We start from the raw sequence: 21,734 nt of genomic DNA, 5'->3' as shown, positions 1-21,734 counted from the left end.
AATATTCAGTTATCCAAAATACCCTGGTCCCAAGCATTTTGGACAGGTTAGAATCAACCTGTACTCAGAAAGAGACCAAATCTCCCCTCAGCAAACATTTCCATGATCAATTGCAGCTGAGCGTCTCAAATTAATTAGGAGAGAGGGGAATGGCAGATCAGTCTCCACAAGTAAATGTGAAATACAATTTAACCCCTACACATCCTGGTAGTTGAGGGTCAAATGGAGCAATAGCAGTGATAGTTATAACTGTCTGCACTCCCGTTTCCTTTTACGCTTAGCATATATACGTATAAAGGTAACAATGCAGTGTGACCACCTTCACCAATACCTTTATGTCCTGTGAGGACACATGCTGTACTTGATTTTCATGAGCATAGTCAGTCAGCAGCTAGCAAACAGTCACATACCATGCATATGTAATATAATTACAATGGGCTCAAAGTCAAATACAGCAACGCAAAGTATTAGTAGGATATAGAGCACCGTATACCTTAACCAAGGGAGAGATATACAGGGAGACTGCCCCAGACCCTCCTGAGAACAAACAGCAACCAGCTGCACTCCGTGGACCGTGAGCATCTGGGTAAGTGGAGCAACCCAGACACGCGAAACCTATTCGTGAGGACTGCGTCTGGGTCGGGAGAGGAGCTGCCGGGGGGAGCGCCTACCTCCCCAAAGCTGCATTAACCAACCAGGTACGCTGACCTCGTGGCAGCAGATTGTGTTTGCTGCCGATCCCCTGCGTCGGACAATAAGGCCCCGGCTGGTGTAGTAAGGACAATCCCTGGTACTTACAGCAGTGGATTCTGGTGCGTCTCTACACCAGAAGCAAGGACTGCCGCGTGAGATTCCTCGCAAGTGAGGAATCGCCTTACTTGACATCTCCGAGCATCCGGTACAAGGTCGCAGCATTGCTGCTAGCTAAGCTCAGCCACGACCCGCCGAAATCACCAGCACAATTACTGATGTTGTGGCCCGGCGGAGGTAGTAGGAGTTGCAGCCCGTGCAACCTAATACTGACGCTTAGTACTGCCAAATCAAGAAAAATCAAAGTAAAATAAATCATAAAATGAAAGCTTAAGGCTGCCTAAGCAGTCTCCTGTACAAAGGTGCGTCTGAATCCTGCTGCACCAAACGAACAACTGAAGTCCTATGGCTAGGGGCAGGGTATATATGGAGGAGGACCCAGGGCATTCTGGGAGCCAAAGTTTTAATTGTTGGGAGCCTGGTCTTCCAACCATAATATCCCCATGGTATCCCTGTGGATCCCTATGGTCCCAGAAGAAAGAAACAATATTTCCTGTACCAAAACAACTGGAAGGGCGCGCAAAAGCACATCGTGCAAGCTCCTATGGGACTTTGCGCTTTGTTGAATCTGCCCGTAATGGTAATTGTCAAGGATAATGTAAAGTCTTAAGCTCTGAGGCAGCAATGACAGTGTAGGATGAAGGCACAGTGCTGGATTGTTTCTAATTAAATCCCAATGATATAACATTTCTTAAATTAAGAAAAAAAAATACATTTTAATTACAGTATATTGCGCATCTTGGATCACACTTATTTCAACAAACATTACTACATGATACCAAACAGCACTATCCATTAGATACAGGTGGTGTCCTATTTTTCACAGCTGTCAGTTGCTTTTTATCATGGAAGCGTGTGGTTACACAGACAGTGACAGTTGCAATGAAGAAAAAATGTTTGGTCTGAAAGATAAAAATCAATACATGGAGGGAAGCTAGACAGCTAAAACATCTTCTAACCACAGCATGTTACCTATCTTTCTGTTAGGGTGTCAAAACTATTCATTTGACAACAATATGTTAGTATATTTCAATGTAAAATAAATGCTTTTAATCTAACTAATTGCAATTACAGTGTCAGGTTTGGGGATTTCATTTAACACATTTTGTTTTTGTTTTGTTTTTTTGTATCTCTCCAGAATAGTGATAATATTTATCATCATAAAAATATTCTTCTATGTCTGCTGGTATCGTTCAAGACAGAGACAGCTGGATGCTTACCTTAGCAACCCACGTAATGCACAGATCGTCATTGTAGGGGGAAGGGCTTACCTGCATCAACTTTGTGAGCAGCGACAGAATGTAAGTGCTATGGTCGTTATTTAGCATTTGAGAAATATCAAACGTTATTGTACAGTTCTGTTTCTTGTCCTTGGGTAGGAGGATGAAAGCAGATCCTGCCTCGCCAATCCTAAATTTACTACAATGGCACCTGTTTGGTGGATTCAAACCTCTGCATCATGTGGCCAAGTTTTAATTGTTTATTTGTGTTTGTGCAGTGTTCATAAAACCAATACTATCACTATTCTATAATATAAGAGAGACATACAAGTTTACATCTCAATTTCATAGTATAAATAGTCTCTAATTTCCATGGGCAGTCCCAGGTTTTAAAGATTTGTCCATGGAAATTTTATTTTTTCAGTATTGGTGAACTGTACAATAAAAACCCATCTTTTGTTTATGTTATGTTTCATTCAAATCCATTCTTATTCTCAAGCTGAAATAGAATCCGTATACAAGTTGGTTTAGACAGGGAGCAAGAACTGGTCAAGGGAAATGGGTGATAAGAGGGAGGAGCGGTTAGAAGAGCTATAGGGAGGTGAAATGAAATGAAAAGGATATTGAAAATATGGTAAGAAATTCTAGGAGTCTTCCATCAAAATAGGTCGTCTAGAATTACAATTTAGTTAGAAGAGAAAATATATAGTTCGAGGCACCCTTAGAGTCTCCATAATTTTTTCAAGGCACCCCTAAGGCAATATAATTACCGATCAGTCCCATTTTTTAAGTAGTTGGGTCCAAATAACATATATGTGTATTTATAAAATAAAGAGATAAAGGGATGAGAGAGATAATTTGTGCTATTCTTACCCATTGGCCCCTCCGTCTCTCTCCTATTGCCCCCTCTGTCTCTCTCCCATTGTCCACTGTCTCCCTCTCATTACCCCCTCCATGTCTCGCCATGTGCCCCCTCCATGTGCCACTCCTACCTTACCTTTAATTGTGATCACCAGCGCCGTCCTGCTGCATCGCTCCGCAGATCAGACACTTCCTGTCTGATCTCCCGCAACACACTGCATTTTAGGACCTCAGCAAGCAAAAAGTATCCTCAGGATTCACTGCCTACTGCTTTACAATGAAAGCTCTCCATAGCCATTCCACTCTACTCTGTGCCACCAACCCCTCTTCCCAGGGAGCTGTGGCGCACAATTTGGGTACCACTGATATAGTTTATAGAACAGAGATTTTGGTGGGTTACAATCATAACTGGGAAATGGATTCAGAAGGATATACCATAATTTAAAAGCTAGGACAAATACAAAAGGGATAGCAGCATGACTATATGCCTAGCAGAAGGATATCCGTTTATGGCAATGAACAATCCTTATGGGTATGTAGCCCTAGAGAAAAGGACACCAGTAAAGTGCTAATCGTGGTTTGTTATCCGCAACCCAGCATAAAATATTGTACTGAAATTCCAATATTATTACCAATTGTACGGGCAGCAGATGTGGCGCTTCTCATATATGATTTTTAACTATACAGATATAACTGGATTATTTATTGGGGAAATTAAACTAGTGATTCTGCAAAGGAAGATATATTATCCAATTTATATAATTCATCTACCTTTCACAGTGGTAGTAATGAATAGGGTGCTGCTGGACATGGTACTGTCAAATGGAGAGGAAGCATTTATGCAACAGTGATCACAACATCAAATGTAACATTTAATTTAAGCCAATGTTAAAATGAGCTATGGACTTTCGAAGGGCAAAGATTAATCCACTCATTGAAGCTGATAGACCGGGACATGAAAGCATAGAGGTCAAATGGGAGATATTTAAATATCTCTAAAATACAATTACATGTACATATGTCAACACAATCTAGTATTGAAGGTAATAATGGAAAATGTAAGCAACATAAAAATAGGCTGTGAGGTTGTGCACACCATGAAGTGCTGCTGCTATGTTAGAGGGCTGGGGAGAATGTTGGGGATGGTTTTCCTACTTGGAGAAGTATGGAGGAAGGGGGGAGGGGTGCTGCAGTGGATGGGTACGCCAATGAGTAAGGATGGGGGTTCTTCTGGCCAATCACTAATGTATGTAAAGTGTGCGTACTGTGCGCTCCCCACTGTTGTACCTTGTTAAAGAGCCAGGTCACATTTGCTAGCATAGGCAAATAGAAACTGTCTTTTCTGTGTCATGTATAGCAGGTATATATGCTCACAGTAGTTATTTTGAAATTTAATTTTTAATATATGTAGAGAATTATTATAAATTTTATTCACTGCAGCTAAAAATAACACATCCTGGCTGAATAGAGAAATGCAGTATTGGTAATATGAAATCACAGCTACGCTGTCAGAGTGAGATGAGCATAGTCCCCAGGGAAAGCTGCCGCTAGTCTAGAGGCTTTTATATGAAGACATAATAGTCATTAAAATGTTGTTGCTTTTGTGCAGAAAAAATATATAAAAAAAAAAAGGTACTATATATATACTGGTGTATTATTCCTTTTCAATACACACGTTACATAAAGAACACTGAAGTGTTAACATGGCACTTTTGTTTGCCGACACATATCCATGAGCTAAATGGCCTAATGCTGGTTGGGTGCAATGCAGGTTTTCCTGCAATAGTACCATTAGCCCTGGCTGGTAAAGCCCACTACCAGTTCTGTGTAATTTTGCATACCTGATAGTGATGCACTACAGACGGCCTCACAGTCCTGTTGTCCCACTGCAAATCGTCCCGGTGAATTATACGGACAATCCGTCCCTGGCAAAGGTATTGATAACAGAAAAAGGGAGAGTATATTGCAGGGGAATATTAAGAGAGGGGGGCCTGTGTGCGGTCTCCATCCAGGCTGGCTAGAAAGAGACATTAGTGAAAACAGGTAGGTCTTGAGTCTATTTTTGAATAATTTTAGAGTGGAGGCTTCTTGAACTGTGCAAGGAAGCGAGTTCATAGGGTTGGGTTACAAAGTATGTGGCTAAAATACATTCAGACTATTTGTTATTCTTATTATAAACACTATACTTAAGAATATTTCTTTTTACAGAGGGGAAAGATTTTCCTCTTGATAAAACTGATGGAGTTACACCGCTGGTAAGAAAATGATAAGTTCTGCGCTACTGAATAAAGTATAATAGTGAGCAGCTCAATTAATTAACATCTATGGAATAAAAACTATAAAATAAATGCTTGGAATGTAAGTGTATAAATTGTGTATTAGCGCAATACCTGTAAAAAAAGATGATTGCAAACTAAAAAATTAGCTTTTTTATGGATTGTCCACATGTGCAAAAGAGGCTTAAACATTCAAATTAATTTAATCATCTTTTTTTTATAGGTATTGCACTAATACACAATTTATACACTTACATTTTCAAGAGCTTATTTTATAGTTTTTATGCCGGAGTTACACCGCTATTAAATGAGGGCTCTTACTACTTTAGTATCTTTCTGTATTCCTGTACCCTACAGCTAAGTCTGCAGATGTCATGGTCAGGTGGGAATACAGGAGATATTTTGTACAAGAAGCACAGAATGTTTTAGGCAGATATATCTAATATTAGTAAAGCTCCAATAGGTTTATAAACATTATTCTTGCTAAGATATGTGCAGTATTCAAATAATGCTTAAATAGCTACATTAAAATAAAAATTTTTAGATGGATGTGTGTATAAAGGCTCAAATTACTGAAAGTATACAAACTTCTCCTGCAGTGATTACTGGGGTAACTACATGAGTTTGTATATATAGATATACATATACATGTTAATCACCGACAGCATGAGGCCATAGTAAAATTACATTTAGGTTGTACTAGGTCGTACTATTTACAAAAGATTCCCCTGAATACAGAACTGTGTCTGAGCTTTAACTTGCATAAAAAAAACTAATTGTAACATTTGCAATTACAACACATAGGGGCATATTCAATTTGGAGCGAAAAGTCCATTGCTGAACTTTTCGCCATCATCGCTGGATTCCAGGTCGAAAAAAGTATCGCGCTCGTTCCCGCGATTCCCCATATTCAATTTCAAATCGGCGAAAACGGGACCCGGCGAAAAGTTCTGTAATTTTTTGGGAAATCAGCCTGACACCCCCCAAAAGATGGTCTGACATGGGGGTTCACTATGGGAAACCCTGATTAGCCCTGCTAAAGGTATGTGGGGTCTTTAAAGTGTATCAATAGCTGCTGTTTTTTAGAAAGTGGTGAAGAATAGCATTTAGCAACTTTTTATTGGCAAAATAAGTAGTTCCATCATATTTGGGGTACATGAAAAGGGGTGCAAGCATATTTTAAAGTGGTTAATGTGAACTTTGAAAAATTTGGAAAAAATCCACCTGCAATCCAAAAAGCACGTGACGCATACATGGGGACTCCCCACGAGTCTATTTCGTAAGTGTAGAAGTCTGTCCCCCTACTTTTATTTTTTCACCCCCAAAATGAAAGTACCTTTTTTGGGGTGTCCTGTGGTACTTTTAAAAAAAACATTTGACAAGGGATACCTTTGGGGGACTGTCCAAGGGGTACAGGGTGGTTTTTGGAAGTTTGTACCACAAAACCCCAATTCTGCACTTTTTTTCGCCACCTTTTCATAGGTGATATTGTCGCAGGGTCTGATGCATTGACTTTTCGCACCGGCGAAAAGTCGGAAAAATTGAATACGGGGAGAAGTGAGAAATTCGAAAATTACGTCATTGACGATAAAGTATCGGCGATAACGGCTTTTCGCAGCCTAATTGAATATGGCCCTAAGTATTAAGAAGAGTAGATTCTAATGTGATTCACACATACTTTCATATAGCACCCTACTGTATATTGGGCAATATGGTAAATTTTGCAGATTGTATTACCCATAAATGATAGTCATATTTATGTTAATAATCTAATCAAAATCAATTCGATCATTATTGCACATGTTGGTAAATACAAATTTGCGTACTCTCCTGGAGTGTGCAGGAAACTCTCAGACTACCAGAAAGGCATGTCACTCCCTTACTTCCTTGTGAAATGGACGGAGCACACTGCTCCATAATGGCTCCACCCTCTGAACAATGCTGTGATTTGTGGCATTGTGCCGCAGTTGGCTGTAATGATGTTATTTGCTTTGCCCAGGACCTAAGATAATAAGTAGGGGTAAATGCAGTCAGAAGATGACAGCTATCTGACAGCTATCTCCCTAATGACATTTTTTCATCATAATTTTCTAGCTGCACTAATATGCCCAGTAATACCAGAAGTTTGGCTGGATGTGGTATATTTTGTTGACATTCATCATGTGAAATGTCAATATAATTAGAATGTTAAAACGTCCCTAGTGGTGACTTACCTGGTAGAGCTGGTCCAACGGCTCTAGCGGTGTCTTCCGGGTGATGTCAGAATGGGACATTCAACCTTCATTACACTTTGGTGCTAGGAAAGTCCTGGGGTCGTCACATTGTAACATCATTATGCACCTCCAATCATCCAACGAGGTACATTAGTCATAACTTGGGTAGAGTATCCCGTGTTCCTCCTTTCACACCACAGCCAAAAAAGAAAGATCCTGGTTCATAACCAGGGTTGTGGACAGAGGTTGGATAACCGGTGTCAGCCCATTCACATCAACATACAACCCGCATTTTTCTCGGGTCTCGGCCTTCGTGAGAAAGGGGTATAGGAACCGTAGAATTAAAATGTACATATAAACCTTTCACTGCGGAGGGCTTCCAGGTTACATTTTATATCCTTGTATCGCACACTGAATACACTGGTAATCAATAGGTGACATAATTAACATAAACCTGGCTCCTGCTCAGAAAGTTCTATGAGTGTACTGTGCCCATACTATAATAGGCTGTGATGTCTGTTTCACTTAATGAAGAAGGTGTTTTGGGTATTCTGTGCTCTCCCATAGCAACCCTTGTGTCAGAGCATGTGCCGTTTGTGGCTGTTTAATAGCATGTTTGTAAAGAACATTTTTTTTTACCTATAGGGGTCAAATCATGTAAAGGTTTTTTTACTTTCTTAAATTTTCCTTATATAATGACTAGAACTCAGTTATACTGTCAAAACAAAGCCCCATATTTCAAAAAATAAATAAATAAATGTGGTTGAATAGGGGAAAAAGGCATACCAAAGTCAAACTAAATATATAGAATTGGTCTTCTATTCTGGTTCTGAAAGGGTTAAACCAGTCTTGCTGGTATTTATTGCTTACTGCCAGTGACAAATACTTCTTCAAAGAGTGGTAGAAGGCAGATTCTAGTAATTGTAAATTACAAAGTGGGCACTTTTATAGCAATGTTCTTTTTTATACAACCGAACCTGGATAAGTGGGATCTCAAGGGACGACACGTTAGTCTCCCTTAAAGTGGTATCTCACTTATCCAGTTTCTCACTTAGGGCGGGATGTGCTAAGGTTGCGGTGACCATTCCGCCAGTCACCGCAACCTTACTAATCGCATATGTACTAACATATGCAATTAGTATTGTAAAGGACAGCTCTTGCGATAAGAGCTGTCCTTTGCGAAGCAGTCGACATCGGGTGAGGGGGTCTACGTGGGACCCTGTTCCCTCCGAGCCCTGGGAACTTCCTGCTGGTGACTTGTGCAGGAAGCCCCGGGCTCCTCCTCCTCCTCCCTGCACCCAGAAGAAGATTAGGAGGAGGAGGCGGCGAGGACCCAGAAGGAGCATGGCCGGCGACCATGGAGAGTCAGGTGAGTAGGTGCCATTGCTGGGCGACGGTGGGGCGGTGGCGAATCGTCGGGTGCGGTAAGAAGCCCATAGGCTTCTATAGGGTAAGGCCATGTTTTTCTGGTGTTACCCTCCGCACCGATAATAGGATGGCTGGGGTTTAGTACATATGGAAATGTAGTAAAAAACCCGAAAACTAGGTTTTTACTGCATTTTTCCTTTAGTACATCCCGCCCTTATCCAGGTTCAAGAAGTGATTGTCTTACTTTTAGAGGTTCTCACCGCTGTAAGTCCAGGTACAGACATATAGGCTTGTCAAAACCTGTTCTAATCCCAGTTACAGAGGTTCCGAAGGCGGTCGTCTCATTTATAGAGGTCCTAACACCAATCATCTCAGGTATAGAGGTTTGACAATCTCACTAACAGAGGTTTTTGCAAAAATGCCGGGACCTCACAATTAGTCCCAGTAATAGAGGTTTCCCACATATCCAGGTTCGATTTATCCACGTTTGACTATTTAGTTATATCATGGAAGGTTAATTTTTGTATTTTGTTAATACAGCAATAATTACAGAACATGTTATTTGTTTCCTAAAATGTGTGTTACTCAACTGGTTCCTTATTAACAGGAGGATTTTATAATTGTTATTTCATAGGCTGCAGTGTGGGGCAATTTGTATGGTGTTCAAGATGACAATTCAGTAGGTGATCCATCTGCATCACTACCCCCTGCACCTTCTTACAGCCAGCTTGAAGTGCCACCGCCATATGAAGCCGTATCTGCAGGTATGGTAACCTCCTCCCTATCTCACACTTGTATAAATTGTGACACTTAAGTACTATTATATTCATTTTCTCAGATGGATATTGCAGTTTGGCTGCCTGATTCAGCTCTGGTTACACGAAAATCGGCTGCAGTGCATAGTCAAAAATACCTGTGTGTTTGCCCTTATACTTCCACCTGTGAGAGCAGCCTTCATCACTATCCACACGCACCCAGCCCTATCCTGGGTGTAAATGATCTGTCTGAAATTACCATATCTGTGTGTGCGCTTACCTTTAAATAGGCTGCAATTCCATCTACACTTCTATGGCAAACTTATGCCTAGTGTGAACTTCCCTCTTACACCAATTTAGCTGCAAGTGGAGATCTGACAGACTACTGTGCTACTCTGAATAACACATATAGAGCATGCATAGCTGTTGCTAATTGGAGAGCTGTCTTCGGGAGTAACTACAACTGTTTGAATGTGATTCCCAATGATTTCTGTTCCCTGCTCAAAAGAAACGTTATGGAAATCCTGTACAATTGCATAAGACGCCTTGAGTTTCTCTATGGAGCGTCTTCTGCCTATAGCAGCCACCCGCTGTTCCTTTAGTGTTAGACGCACACACTAGCACTTGGGCGGCCTCCAGGTCTTATACCTCAGAACAGTAGGGGCGTATACAACAGACCGGAGATCAATAGGCAATAACTGGAGTATTAGTATATAAGCATTAGAAATGTGGCAATGACACAGTTAACTACAGTACTGACACTAGTTTTGTCCAGTACACTGGAACAGGTAGTAGCAAGGGTATAATATGCAGACATAGGATATGAACATCATGTAGAGTAATGCAATCCTTGAAGTGCAGAACAGTATATAACCACAGGTGAATGCAAGTAATGGACATAGGATAATGCAATCCTCTTGAAGTGCAGCACTGTATTTAACAAGGTGAAATGCAAGTAATGGTGCATACACACGTAGCAATCAGCCAGCGATACAATATCACTGGCTGATCGTCATGCACCCTCCCTGGTGTGCTAGATGATCGATGTCGATCATCGAGCACACCACCTACTTTCCGACGACTATAGGGTTCCTATAGTAACATGCTCGATATCGACCAAGTCGACCGGCGTGCATGGCCGATGGACGATATTACTATAGTCCATGCGTGGCCGCGCATCGCTGGTCGATGGTAAGTTGGTAGGGTCCATTTGAATGAGCGATTTGAACAGTAACTATATCGTTAAAATTGTTTTTTAAATCGCTACATGTGTACGCACCATCATAGAACACTCAGATCTGCACCACTGTCTTCAATGCAGTAACAATGGTTAAACACAGTCACTATTATTGCAGCAGCACCAGAACACCGCAACCCCAATATAGAAAGGCAGTGGTATTTAAAACAGTGATTCCAGCAAAGCACAGGTGGATCGCTCAACAGATAATGCATGCACAGGTCACACGGCAGTATACTAAGGAGTGTATATTAGCAGGGTAAATGCACAGTAGTGATACATTTATGGGGGGCATCCACCACAAGATCTGAAAACGACTGCACGATTACGACATTGTAATCGTGCAGTCGTTTGTCAGTCGTGTGATGAGCCTACACTGAACGAGCAGACGTTCAGTGCAGGGTCATCCAGCATCTGGAAACATACTGAGCCTGACGATATCGTCAGGTTGACCAGCATGTTTGCACGATGATAGATGTCTAAAAGATGTCTAAAAGACCAAATTTTCAAACGATGTTCGAACGATTATCGAACGATTTTATCGTTATCGTTCAACTTTATCGTCTAGTGGATACCCCCCATAAGCTGGGAACTCAGGAATAGCAAACATGAACAGGGACCAAATGACAAGGCTCCAACAAGACTATGGGGCATATTCAATATGGGAGCGAAAAGTCCGTGCTGGACTTTTTGCTCCACAGTGGATGTTTGAGTGGGGATAAAGTATCGGGCGCATGTCCGCTTATCCCCGTATTCAATTTAAAAGGTGCGGAATTGGGACCCGGCGAAAAACTGACTGGTGACAAGTCCTCTGAATTTTCGGGAATTGATCCTGTCACACCCCAAAATATGTCCTGACATGGGGAATCACTATAAGTACCCCCGATTTGGCCTTCTGCATATTGTCGGGATTTTTAAATAGCTGCGGCAGGTGCATAAAAGCGGCTATGAAGAAGTGGTGAATAATAGCACTTTGCTTTTTTTGGGGGGGGAGGAAATAACTATTCCCATCAAATTTGGGGTACATCAAAATGGGTGCAAGCATATTTTTAAGTCCCTAAAGTGCACTTTGAAATTCTTCAAAAGTGCACCTACCGCTACCACCCGCATTCTTTTAAACACCTGCCGCATACTTGGGAACCTCCCCAAATTAATTGTGTTAGTTAAAAACTTGTTCCCTATATTTTTTTTTTTAACCCCAAAATGAAAATATTTTTTGGGGCGTATCCATATTTAAAAAAAAAAAAAACTTTTTTTGACACAGTTAATTTTTAGGGGCTATTCCCAGGAGTGCAGGCTAATTTTTTTAAGCCTGCACCCCTAAACCCCAATTCTGCACTTTCTTTCGCCACCTATTGTGTGGTGAAAAGTTATCCCCGGTCTTTTCCAAAGACTTTTCGCACTGGCGAAAAGTCTTTGAAATTGAATAAAGGGATAATTAAAACAAGTGAAAATGAAGTCATCAGCGAAAAATTATCGCTGATTCCGACATTTCACTCCAAATTGAATATGGCCCTATAACCGAAGTGTAAAGGCCCCCATACATCAGCAATTGATTGCAGCAATTGTGCAATTTGCAATCGATTGTGTATAAAAATCTTTCCCTTTTTCAATCGATTGTGGCATCTCTGCAATCTGCAATCGATTAAAAAAGGGAAAGATTTTTATACACAATCAATTGCAAATTGCACGATTGCTGCAATCAATTGCTGATGTATGGAGGCCTCAAGACTGGCTGTAATTTATCAGAATCAGGGACTAATGAGAGCAATCCCTGCAGAGAGCCTCCCTTAATCACTTAAAGATTTGCAGCTGAGCTGCACACAGGCTGACAGGCAGGAATGCAGTAATGAGCTGCAAAGACACAGACAGAGGGCCTGATTCAGAGCCGGACGCTCTGACCAGAGCGCTCGCTCTGAATCAGGGCCCTCCTACCTAAAAATGGAGCGGCCTCTTGGACGCTCGCATAGCTGTGGGTTACCACCCACAGCTTATGCGAGCGTCCATGATGATGGTCGCGATGGTCAAGACCATCGCAACTATCGGGCTTGCGACGAGATCCTTGCAGTAGGGTCTCGCTGCCGCAAGCCCTGGAGTGATTTTGGCTCTATCAGAGCCAAAATCACTCCCACTGACATCACTACTGATGTCAGTGGGGCCGGACCCAGACGGTAGGCGTTCCCATGGGAACATCTGAAACTAGAATCAAAGCGTAATGCAGGTCCCAGTCGCCTAATACGACTGGGACCTGCCACCAAGATGATCCGCTGCTGCAGATCATAACAAGAAATAAATAGAATATTTTACTATGTCTCCACTACCTATTGCCTAAATGTTTTACTTCATTTTTGGTCCCTCTGGCTTGCCTATTTTTTGTATAACATTAAACAAGTCATCAGTGTTTATATTTGTACACATTCTGACAGCTAAAATACACAAATCATGTGAAAAACAGATTTTATTGTTTAAATACATACTGCCAGCTACATGGATCATGGGAACACAAGGTCCTATAGGAAAGCATGCCATTACATGTTATTACCAGGTTTGACTAGCAAAATGAACATGGAGAACCCCAAACAACACTATGATAACAATTTGTCCTGCAGGCATCACTGCAGTATATTATTATTATTATTTATATATTAAGTATATGTATATTAAGCTGGTGCCACAGAAAAGGACCTAATAAGCCAATTCATCCACCTATCTGTGAATTTAGATTCAGTTTAACCACAATTTGTCATGTAGTTGACATTTTGGTGTCAATTAAAGTAAGATTCAGTACTTGACAGGGCTAATGATAGAAAAAGATGCTTAGAAACGGAACATTATAGCAGATGCAACTTATTTGATGGAAAAAATGTTATTATCAATAGTCTCATATACAATTCAGCCTTTTTTTGCTTACGTTTCTTTTATTTTGTTGCATAGTTTTACATCTATGTGGCATGTACTGCGTACAACTGATAACATTACAGTGCACTTTTACTGGATCATTGTTGCAGGAAGAAAATCTATCAGGAATAGAAGAGTGTTCTGATCAGTGCATACATACAGATTACATTCTGAGTCAGACAGGTTTCTGTACCCAGGCGCAAACAGTGAATTTTTGCATACAACGATTGTGCAGATGTAAATTTATACATTTTTGCAACTGTCCGTCCTATTTTGATTGGACAGAATTTGGCTAGGTCTGTCTGTACGTGACATTGGGCGTCTAGCAGAAGCTGCAGTGAGCGCACAGAACTGCCCTCCCTTGTTGGAGTGTCATGGGAGTGCATACGGGGAGGGGAAGCCTGTTTCGGATTGATCTCTAGCACTTAGCATTGGGCTGGTGAAAGTGCCGTTGCTACTGATGACGGTTGTGATGGCTGGCGTAAAATCAATGGGCAGCACGGGTTCCCACTTGCAGACGCACGGACCCCCACATTAGTCCTACGGATTCTCTCATTAGCACAAGGTAGTAAGTGAGGCTCACAGCTGCAACTACAGCCACTTTGTGTGCAAATCATCCACTACATCCATTTATATCCTAAAAATAGTCTTATGGAATATTAATACAGCTATATTTATAAAATGTTTTTATTTTCATGTTGCAGCAGATGATTTGAAGCCTCCACCTTACAGCGAGTTGGCTCCAGAAGTGCAGGATCCAGACTCTCATATTTTGGACATAACAGACAACTATGACGTCTGCAGCTTGAGTGAAGCTCCACCGCCATATACTCCCACCACAGTGATAGAGGAGGTGATTGTTCCTCCATACTGTCAAACAATGCCACCAACTACATCTGACTCCCAGAACCTCAGCTCATAGCCCAGCCACCGCTCTGTTCTAACTTGCTCTGTTTAGAGAAACCTCTTTTGATATTTTATACAAGGAATTACTTTTTGGCTGAGTGAACAGTCAGCTCTTGGTGCCAGGACAATTAAGAAGCTCTCACACTGCTGAAGATTTCTTTTTTTATTTTGTGGTTCAACTTTATTTTGTTCTTGATTCAACATGTTTTCTATGCACTCAGACTCTTTACAGCAACAGTAACTAGGGAAACAATGCGCCTGGTTTCAACTGCTACCGCCATTCTATAAATTGTCACCGTGAAAGCATATCACACAACTAATAAAATCTTTGTTCTAAAAAGGTGCACTGACTAAAGAAAAGACCTATTGCTCTGCTATGTGTAAAAAAAGAACAAAGTAAACCTTCAAATACAGTACACAGGCTGGTTGAATATTTTATACTCAAGTTCCTATGATGGACATTAGGCAAGTGATTGACTTACATTGCCACTAGTTGCACACCAAACAGTGGGACTACATAGATATTGATGCTGACCCTTTTAGAATCTGTTTCAACATGGCAACCATACCAGTGCAATACTCATTGCTTTCATAGGAGACATAGAATGGATTTCTTTAATGCAGAAAAAAAACTAAAGCCGTTCCATTTGCCTCATCATGGCCTTTAGAATTTGGTTGGACCCACACAACACAACAGGAACAATAAGTAAGATATGGATTTGCAGGCTTCATCTAAGGTTACCGCAAGGTTGTATTGTGTTAAATAACTTTAATTAGTAAGCATAAAGCAAGCAACCCATTTAGGGTAAGCCTTCTATCCTGTCAGGTTCTTCAGTGGGATTTTTTTTTTATAAAAATTCTAAAGTTTGAAACTGGAGCACTATTTGCACTGAAGGCCAACTGGAGCATAACACTGACCGAGAACATTTCAGAGAGAGAATGAATTCACCATCCTCGTACAATTGCTATGTTTTATCTGGCTATTACTGTTGGCTGCAGTACAGCATCTATATGAGCAATGTAAATGATTAGAGTCAAGAGATTAATATTTTGGTATAAAATAGCCTGACAAGTCACTATATTCATATATGCTTTCAATACCTATAGAAATTGTGGTCAGTGGTCACCCATGGAAATTGGCATTGCAATTAAAATGGTTGCATTGATCAAAATATTTCCCAAAACCAGAATTTAAAGAATAAGGGACTTTATGAAAAGTATTTATGTTTATGAGCAGAAGTCACATAGCAGGTTTTGCTGACACACAGAATTAGAACCCGCACTCCAGAGAGTAGCATTAACAGCACAATCCTATATTACAAATGTACAGTGCATAATTATATACATAAACATTTCAGTATGATTTCTTGTCAAAGGCTGTTTAAATCAGGCACAATGCATACACCCTGAATTGAGTATAAGATAGTAAGAAAAGTATGGCCTAAATGTTGGGTAGTGTTATGTCCTTTACTGTCTTGCTACGTGTATGTTTTGAGAGGCCAATAACATTTACCAGCCTCTGTAACAGGTCACCCTGGGGCACTCTGGCAATTGTGGAGTTAAAAATACAAACACCAATAAACTCTGGCAATAGTCTAAACAATGTTGATAATGACAGTTGATAACAAGTGGCAATTGATAATATCATAAATGGAATGTCAGTTAATTTATGATATAGTTTTCACTGGTATTTTTCAATCAAGGTATACATAATACATGTCATGAAAGTTTCACAGACATTTGTCATTCTCTATGATCTGTAACAGGAGCAAATGTTTGTGTTGCACCTCTGACACCCTTGTATACTTACTGTAATTGCAATTGTGTGAGTTGGAACTCCTTGTTAATCAAGGTTAAATAGCTTATAAACAACGCACCTCTGGCACTTTCCTTGCTGATATTAACTTGATACTATTGCAATTATCCAACAATGTCATAAAAATGTATTTTATCTTCCAGGTTCTGTATTATTGATTGTGCATCTGTTGTCTCCAGAGATGCTTGTCCATTGAAAAGTATTAAAAATGGTGAAGATGCCAATTCCCATCAATTAAAATACAGATTGTGTTTTATATTTTAAATGATGGATCCATGTTTCTACCAGTGGGAAGAGCTCAGAGGACATTTTGTTGAAAACTATAATTTAGCAGATTTAAGACCAAATTCAAAGACTCAGTACAGAAAAATGTCATGTGACGTGAGAGCACACTCTAAACAGAATGATAATACATAGTCACAGTGATAACTGCCACACTGTACATTATAAGTGGGGTTCCTGGAGAGAATGCTGGGATAAAATGTGTCTTTCGGCAATTGACCAGAAATATGAAATAGTACCGACAAGCCATTGATGCCATTTAATTGTTTACAAACATGCTCTCTTCCAACTATTGGAAACTAGCAAGGAATGTTATTAGTCAGTGACTGATCACTGTCACATTTATTACAGAAACTAAATTGATATTTGAATTTAGGCCAGTGCATAAGAGTCTATGAGGGCCAAAGTATGAATAGCAGCTTGGTGCATTCCAAGACACTAGTGTAGACTGGTTTTCTCATTTATACCAGTAATATTTTGTACATAATTATGTGACGTTAAAAACCTAGCTGGCATAGCTGTCCATTTTGATAGTATTCGTGTTATAGCTGGGTAACACTATTTTTTAAATAATGCTTTCATTAACCATTTTATTTTATTAACCATTTTATATACCAATTCAGCATTTTGCATTCTCTAATCCATCTAATCTAATGGGTGCTAAACAGATACTTATATATTTTTTTTAATACCTAGTTACATAGCCTAAAACCTGGCCTTTTTTCTATATATGTGTAATGTGGTTAAAGTGTTACTCGATTTTATTCAGAAAGGGACATATATACACCATTGAGTTAAAAAAAAAATTGTGTTCTATTGCTGTGACATTTTACACAGGTTCAGTAATGAAGTTGTATTAATCTGTGGCACTTTATTAGGGAGTTTATATGTTTTTACAAGTTTGTCAAGTTTTTAAACTAAATGTTTTCATTACTTAAAACCTGTCTGGCAGTGGATAGAATTGTCTTGCAAGTAAAATAAAGCAGAGTGTATAAATAGCCTTAGTTTGTGTATATATATGTATATATATATATATATATATATATGTATATATATATTACCATGGAATAGTGGGAAGTTGATATGGGCATAGTGTTCTAAATGACAGTGCTGGTACATTTGTTATTAAAATAACATTTTTAAACATTTGATTTATAGTGTCTTCATTTAAAAACAAAATGCATCCATATGTATAAGACAAAGAGCTGCCCATTTAGGATTTATTTTAATGTTGTTAATTTATGGAGCATAAATGTAATCACATAAATACCAGTACAATATACTGTAAAGCTATAGTGAGCCATTTGTTACTTATTGGACCTAATCCAGAACTTTGATTTTGGATAGTGAGTTTTTTATTTTTATAAATGTAAAATTGTGTCCGTGATTAGACAGCATTGGAAAGTTAATGGGAAAGTACTTCCTTTTTAATTAGTTTTCAAAAATAGGTAATCCGAGAACAAGGTATTGGGTTGTATAGTCTGTCCCACTCTTTAATCATACATAGAATTTAGATATTAGTATTTAGTGAAATACCATTATGGGAAATGTAGATATTCAATTGTGTCCCAAACATTGTGAATTTGGCAATCCCTGTATGCCTTGTAGGGGCGTACATCAGTTTACAGATGATATGGATGAGGTTTCAGCAATACAAGTTTTTTTGTTCCCCTCTGTCATTCATACTCTTTTCTGAGGGATTTTTTTCCCCTGGAGTTGCACAGAGTAAAATGCCCTTTCCTTCTTGATGAAGGGACAGACTCTTCTAAATGGTTTCTGACATAGCTACAGAATAAACAGCTAATGCTTTTTGACACTAGCTCTCTTGCTAAATCAATTCAATAAAACTCCATATTAATACAGTGCCAGACTAATATATACACTGTTCTACAGCTTGTCACTATGCCACTGCAATATACTTTTACAAAGTTAACAGGAAAGTGAAATTAACATTGTGTGCAATATTTCTGCCATGTTCCTGCAGGCTCACAGCCACTATACTGTATGTGTAATCTAGCCTCTTGTGTTTTTCATTGGACTCAAAATAGCATTCGGCACCCCAGACTTTAAATAGGAACTGACTTTGGTTGTGTGAATGTAAAGCTAATAAAATACTGTTCTTGTGGTATGCTTTAGATTTGTATCTTTTTACAAGTTCCATGCTACAGATGTGGACGGCAGGAACTGGGTGTAGTAAAGGAAGGGGAGGACTGCAGTTGTTCCCTAGTATAAGGCTTCTATGAAAGTGTATTAGAGTTATAATGGTATAAAATTAAAATAACTTAACATAACACATTGCTAAATACAATTACAACATTTGTGTTCACAGTAGATACATGCTTTTGTTACAGTAGATACACGCTTTTGTCACAGTAGATACACTTTTGTCACAGATACACGCTTTTGTCACAGTACATACGCGCTTTTGTTACAGTAGATACACACTTTTGTCACAGATGTCACAGTAGATACACTTTTGTAACAGATACACGCTTTTGTTACAGTAAATACACGCTTTTGTCACAGATGTCACAGTAGATAAACACTTTTGTCACAGTAGATGCACGCTTTTGTTTACAGTAGACACACGCTTTTGTTACATACACGCTTTTGTCACAGTAGATACACGCTTTTGTCACAGAAACCCATTTTTGTTACAGTAGATACGCGCTTTTGTCACAGTAGAAACCCGTTTTTGTCACAGTAGATACACGCTTTTGTCACAGTAGAAACCCATTTTTGTTACAGTAGATACGCGCTTTTGTCACAGTAGAAACCCGTTTTTGTCACAGTAGATAAACGCTTTTGTCACAGTAGAAACCTGTTTTTGTTACAGTAGATACACGCTTTTGTCACAGTAGATACACGTTTTTATCACAGTAGATACATACTTTTGTCACAGTAGATTCACGTTTTTTTTACAGTAGATACACGCTTTTGTTACAGTAGATACACGCTTTTGTCACAGTACATACACGCTTTTGTTACAGTCGATACACACTTTTGTCACAGATGTCACAGTAGATACTTTTGTCACAGATACACACTTTTGTTACAGTAGATACACGCTTTTGTCACAATAGTTGCACGCTTTTGTTTACAGTAGATAAACGTTTTTGTTACATACACGCTTTTGTCACAGTAGATACACACTTTTGTTACAGTAGATACACGCTTTTGTCACAGTAGATACACACTTTTGTCACAGTAGATGCACGCTATTATCACAGTAGATGCACGCTTTTGTCACAGTAAATACACGCTTGAGTTACAGTATATACAATTTACAGTAGATACAAACTTCAGAATAAAGATGTAAAAGAGAGTCACAAATATAACTAAGAAAATTAATATTTCTAAAACAGATCCCATCTTTCACGTACAAATATTTAGAAATATACATTAGATTGATAAAAAGGATTTAATGGTGACCATCTACTTTAAGTAATAATTATTTAACAAAGGCTGTTTTTTTAGATTCATTTTTAATTCTTGCTCAGTCTTATGTGTAAAAGCAAACACATGAACATAGAATCCTCCCAAATGTGGTTTACATGACTTTCCTATACATATAAAAAAAATAGCCAAATTATAAACCCTTCTTCCTATAGTTTCTACTTATTTCTCAGGGTTCCAAGATTGCACAAGAACAAATACATCTACAACTGTGGTATAAAAATGTATGGGAAATGAAGAGTCATCTGGGCAGACAAAGACAATGGGGCTTATGTATGTAGTAGGGTGTGACTTACAGCCAATGTGAGTCTTCCTGTATTTTTAAAGCGGAAATAATTTTAAGGTAAAAAACAAGCTGTTTTTGCTTTTAATATGATTACCGCTTTGAAAATACAGGATAACTCACGTGAGTTCCCGCATTGGCCAAAGTCGCACATTGTGTACATTGAACCATCAGAAAGCAAAGGTCTCACTATCTCATTTGTGATAAAGAAAAATATCAGTATTTTGGAATATTCCGTATTACTGAATATTTGGATATGGGAGACTCAGCCAGTAGTGGTTTTCGATCACTAGACAACTTGTTTTATAGGTCTCCTCACAGAATCACAAGTGAAATAATTAGCTCCACCTATGCAGGGCCGTAACTAGGGGGGGGCTGAGGGGTCATGTGCATCGGGCGCCATCCTCCAGCGGCACCGGCCACATACTTCTTTGTGCCGGAGGTCTGCAGATAGAGACCTCCGGCAGTGGTGCGCGCCGGACAGGGGTCACTGAAAGTCGGCGCAAGATCCCGCCCTCCCTCCTCCCCTCGGAAGTTAGGGTAAGAGCTCAGGGGGGGGGAGGAGGGGGCGGAGAGGGACGGCAGTGCTGCACAGGGCGCACTGCCGTCTAGCTACGACGCTGACCTATGGATATATTGAAATGTGTCAGTGAGTAATGAATACACCTGTACATCTGTTGGGTGACCCGAAAAACGTGACCTGGGGACCGAGTTTGAGAACCACTGCATTAGAAATTGAAATTTGTTATACAAAAGTATTTGATAATCTTAATCATCGCTACAATACTTTTAACTATTTTTAATCATGGTGTAAAAAGCACAATATAATTTTTTTATTGTGTACAATATTGCTATCTAATGTACAAATGTTATGTCACTGCATATTTTTCAATAAAATATTAAAAATTACAGCAATATATTTTGACTTTATTGTTGTTGATGGATTCACGATAACATTTTATAATTTATATGCTAAAAAGATCCTCCAAAAACAAACAGATATTGTGACGATATACTAAATTAAGTTAGAGATTTCATTATTTAATGAAATTCAGGGTAGCCATTGTTAAACTTCCCCTATTCAGAGCTGCCTGTAGCTCGATCTAACACTCAGAATGCCACCAAGTTTTGTAAGGAGACTAATAACCATTTTCCACCAAAATCCCCGGGTCTGACCTGGGTTTTCAGACATGGTTTCAACCCAGGTCAGACTCCTTTTACACTGCACCTTCAATCCAGGTTATTCCTGGGTCAGCCCCTTTCACACTGAACACGGGTTTGCCCTGCTAAACTTGTGAGGTCATAAAAAATGGGAGGTGACTGCTCCACAGCCACCAATCGGCTTATATTAGG

The 21,734-nt window shown here is 39.5% G+C and overlaps 1 protein-coding gene across 2 annotated transcripts in view; it reads left to right on the top strand.

Annotated features, from left to right (window-relative positions):
- The window catches only part of LOC148519655 (uncharacterized), an 81,808-nt gene extending 60,553 nt beyond the window's left edge, over positions 1–21,255 (top strand). The window contains exons 3-5 of one of the 2 annotated variants that reach the window (XM_088476320.1): positions 1,949–2,111; positions 9,383–9,512; positions 14,346–21,255. In XM_088476320.1, the coding sequence (XP_088332446.1) occupies positions 1,949–2,111; positions 9,383–9,512; positions 14,346–14,560 (508 nt within the window). In that variant the 3' untranslated portion in view covers positions 14,561–21,255. Of the gene's footprint in view, positions 1–1,948; positions 2,112–9,382; positions 9,513–14,342 lie in introns of both variants that reach the window. The other variant, XM_088476319.1, reaches the window with a different exon arrangement.
- The last annotated feature ends 479 nt before the right edge of the window (positions 21,256–21,734 follow it).

This window comes from Taudactylus pleione, unplaced genomic scaffold (genome assembly GCF_031769625.1).
Source record: "Taudactylus pleione unplaced genomic scaffold, aTauple2 ptg000186l, whole genome shotgun sequence".
Lineage (NCBI taxonomy): Eukaryota > Metazoa > Chordata > Amphibia > Anura > Myobatrachidae > Taudactylus > Taudactylus pleione.
Note: the sequence above shows the minus strand (reverse complement) of the source record. Positions and strands in the feature narration are given on the sequence as shown.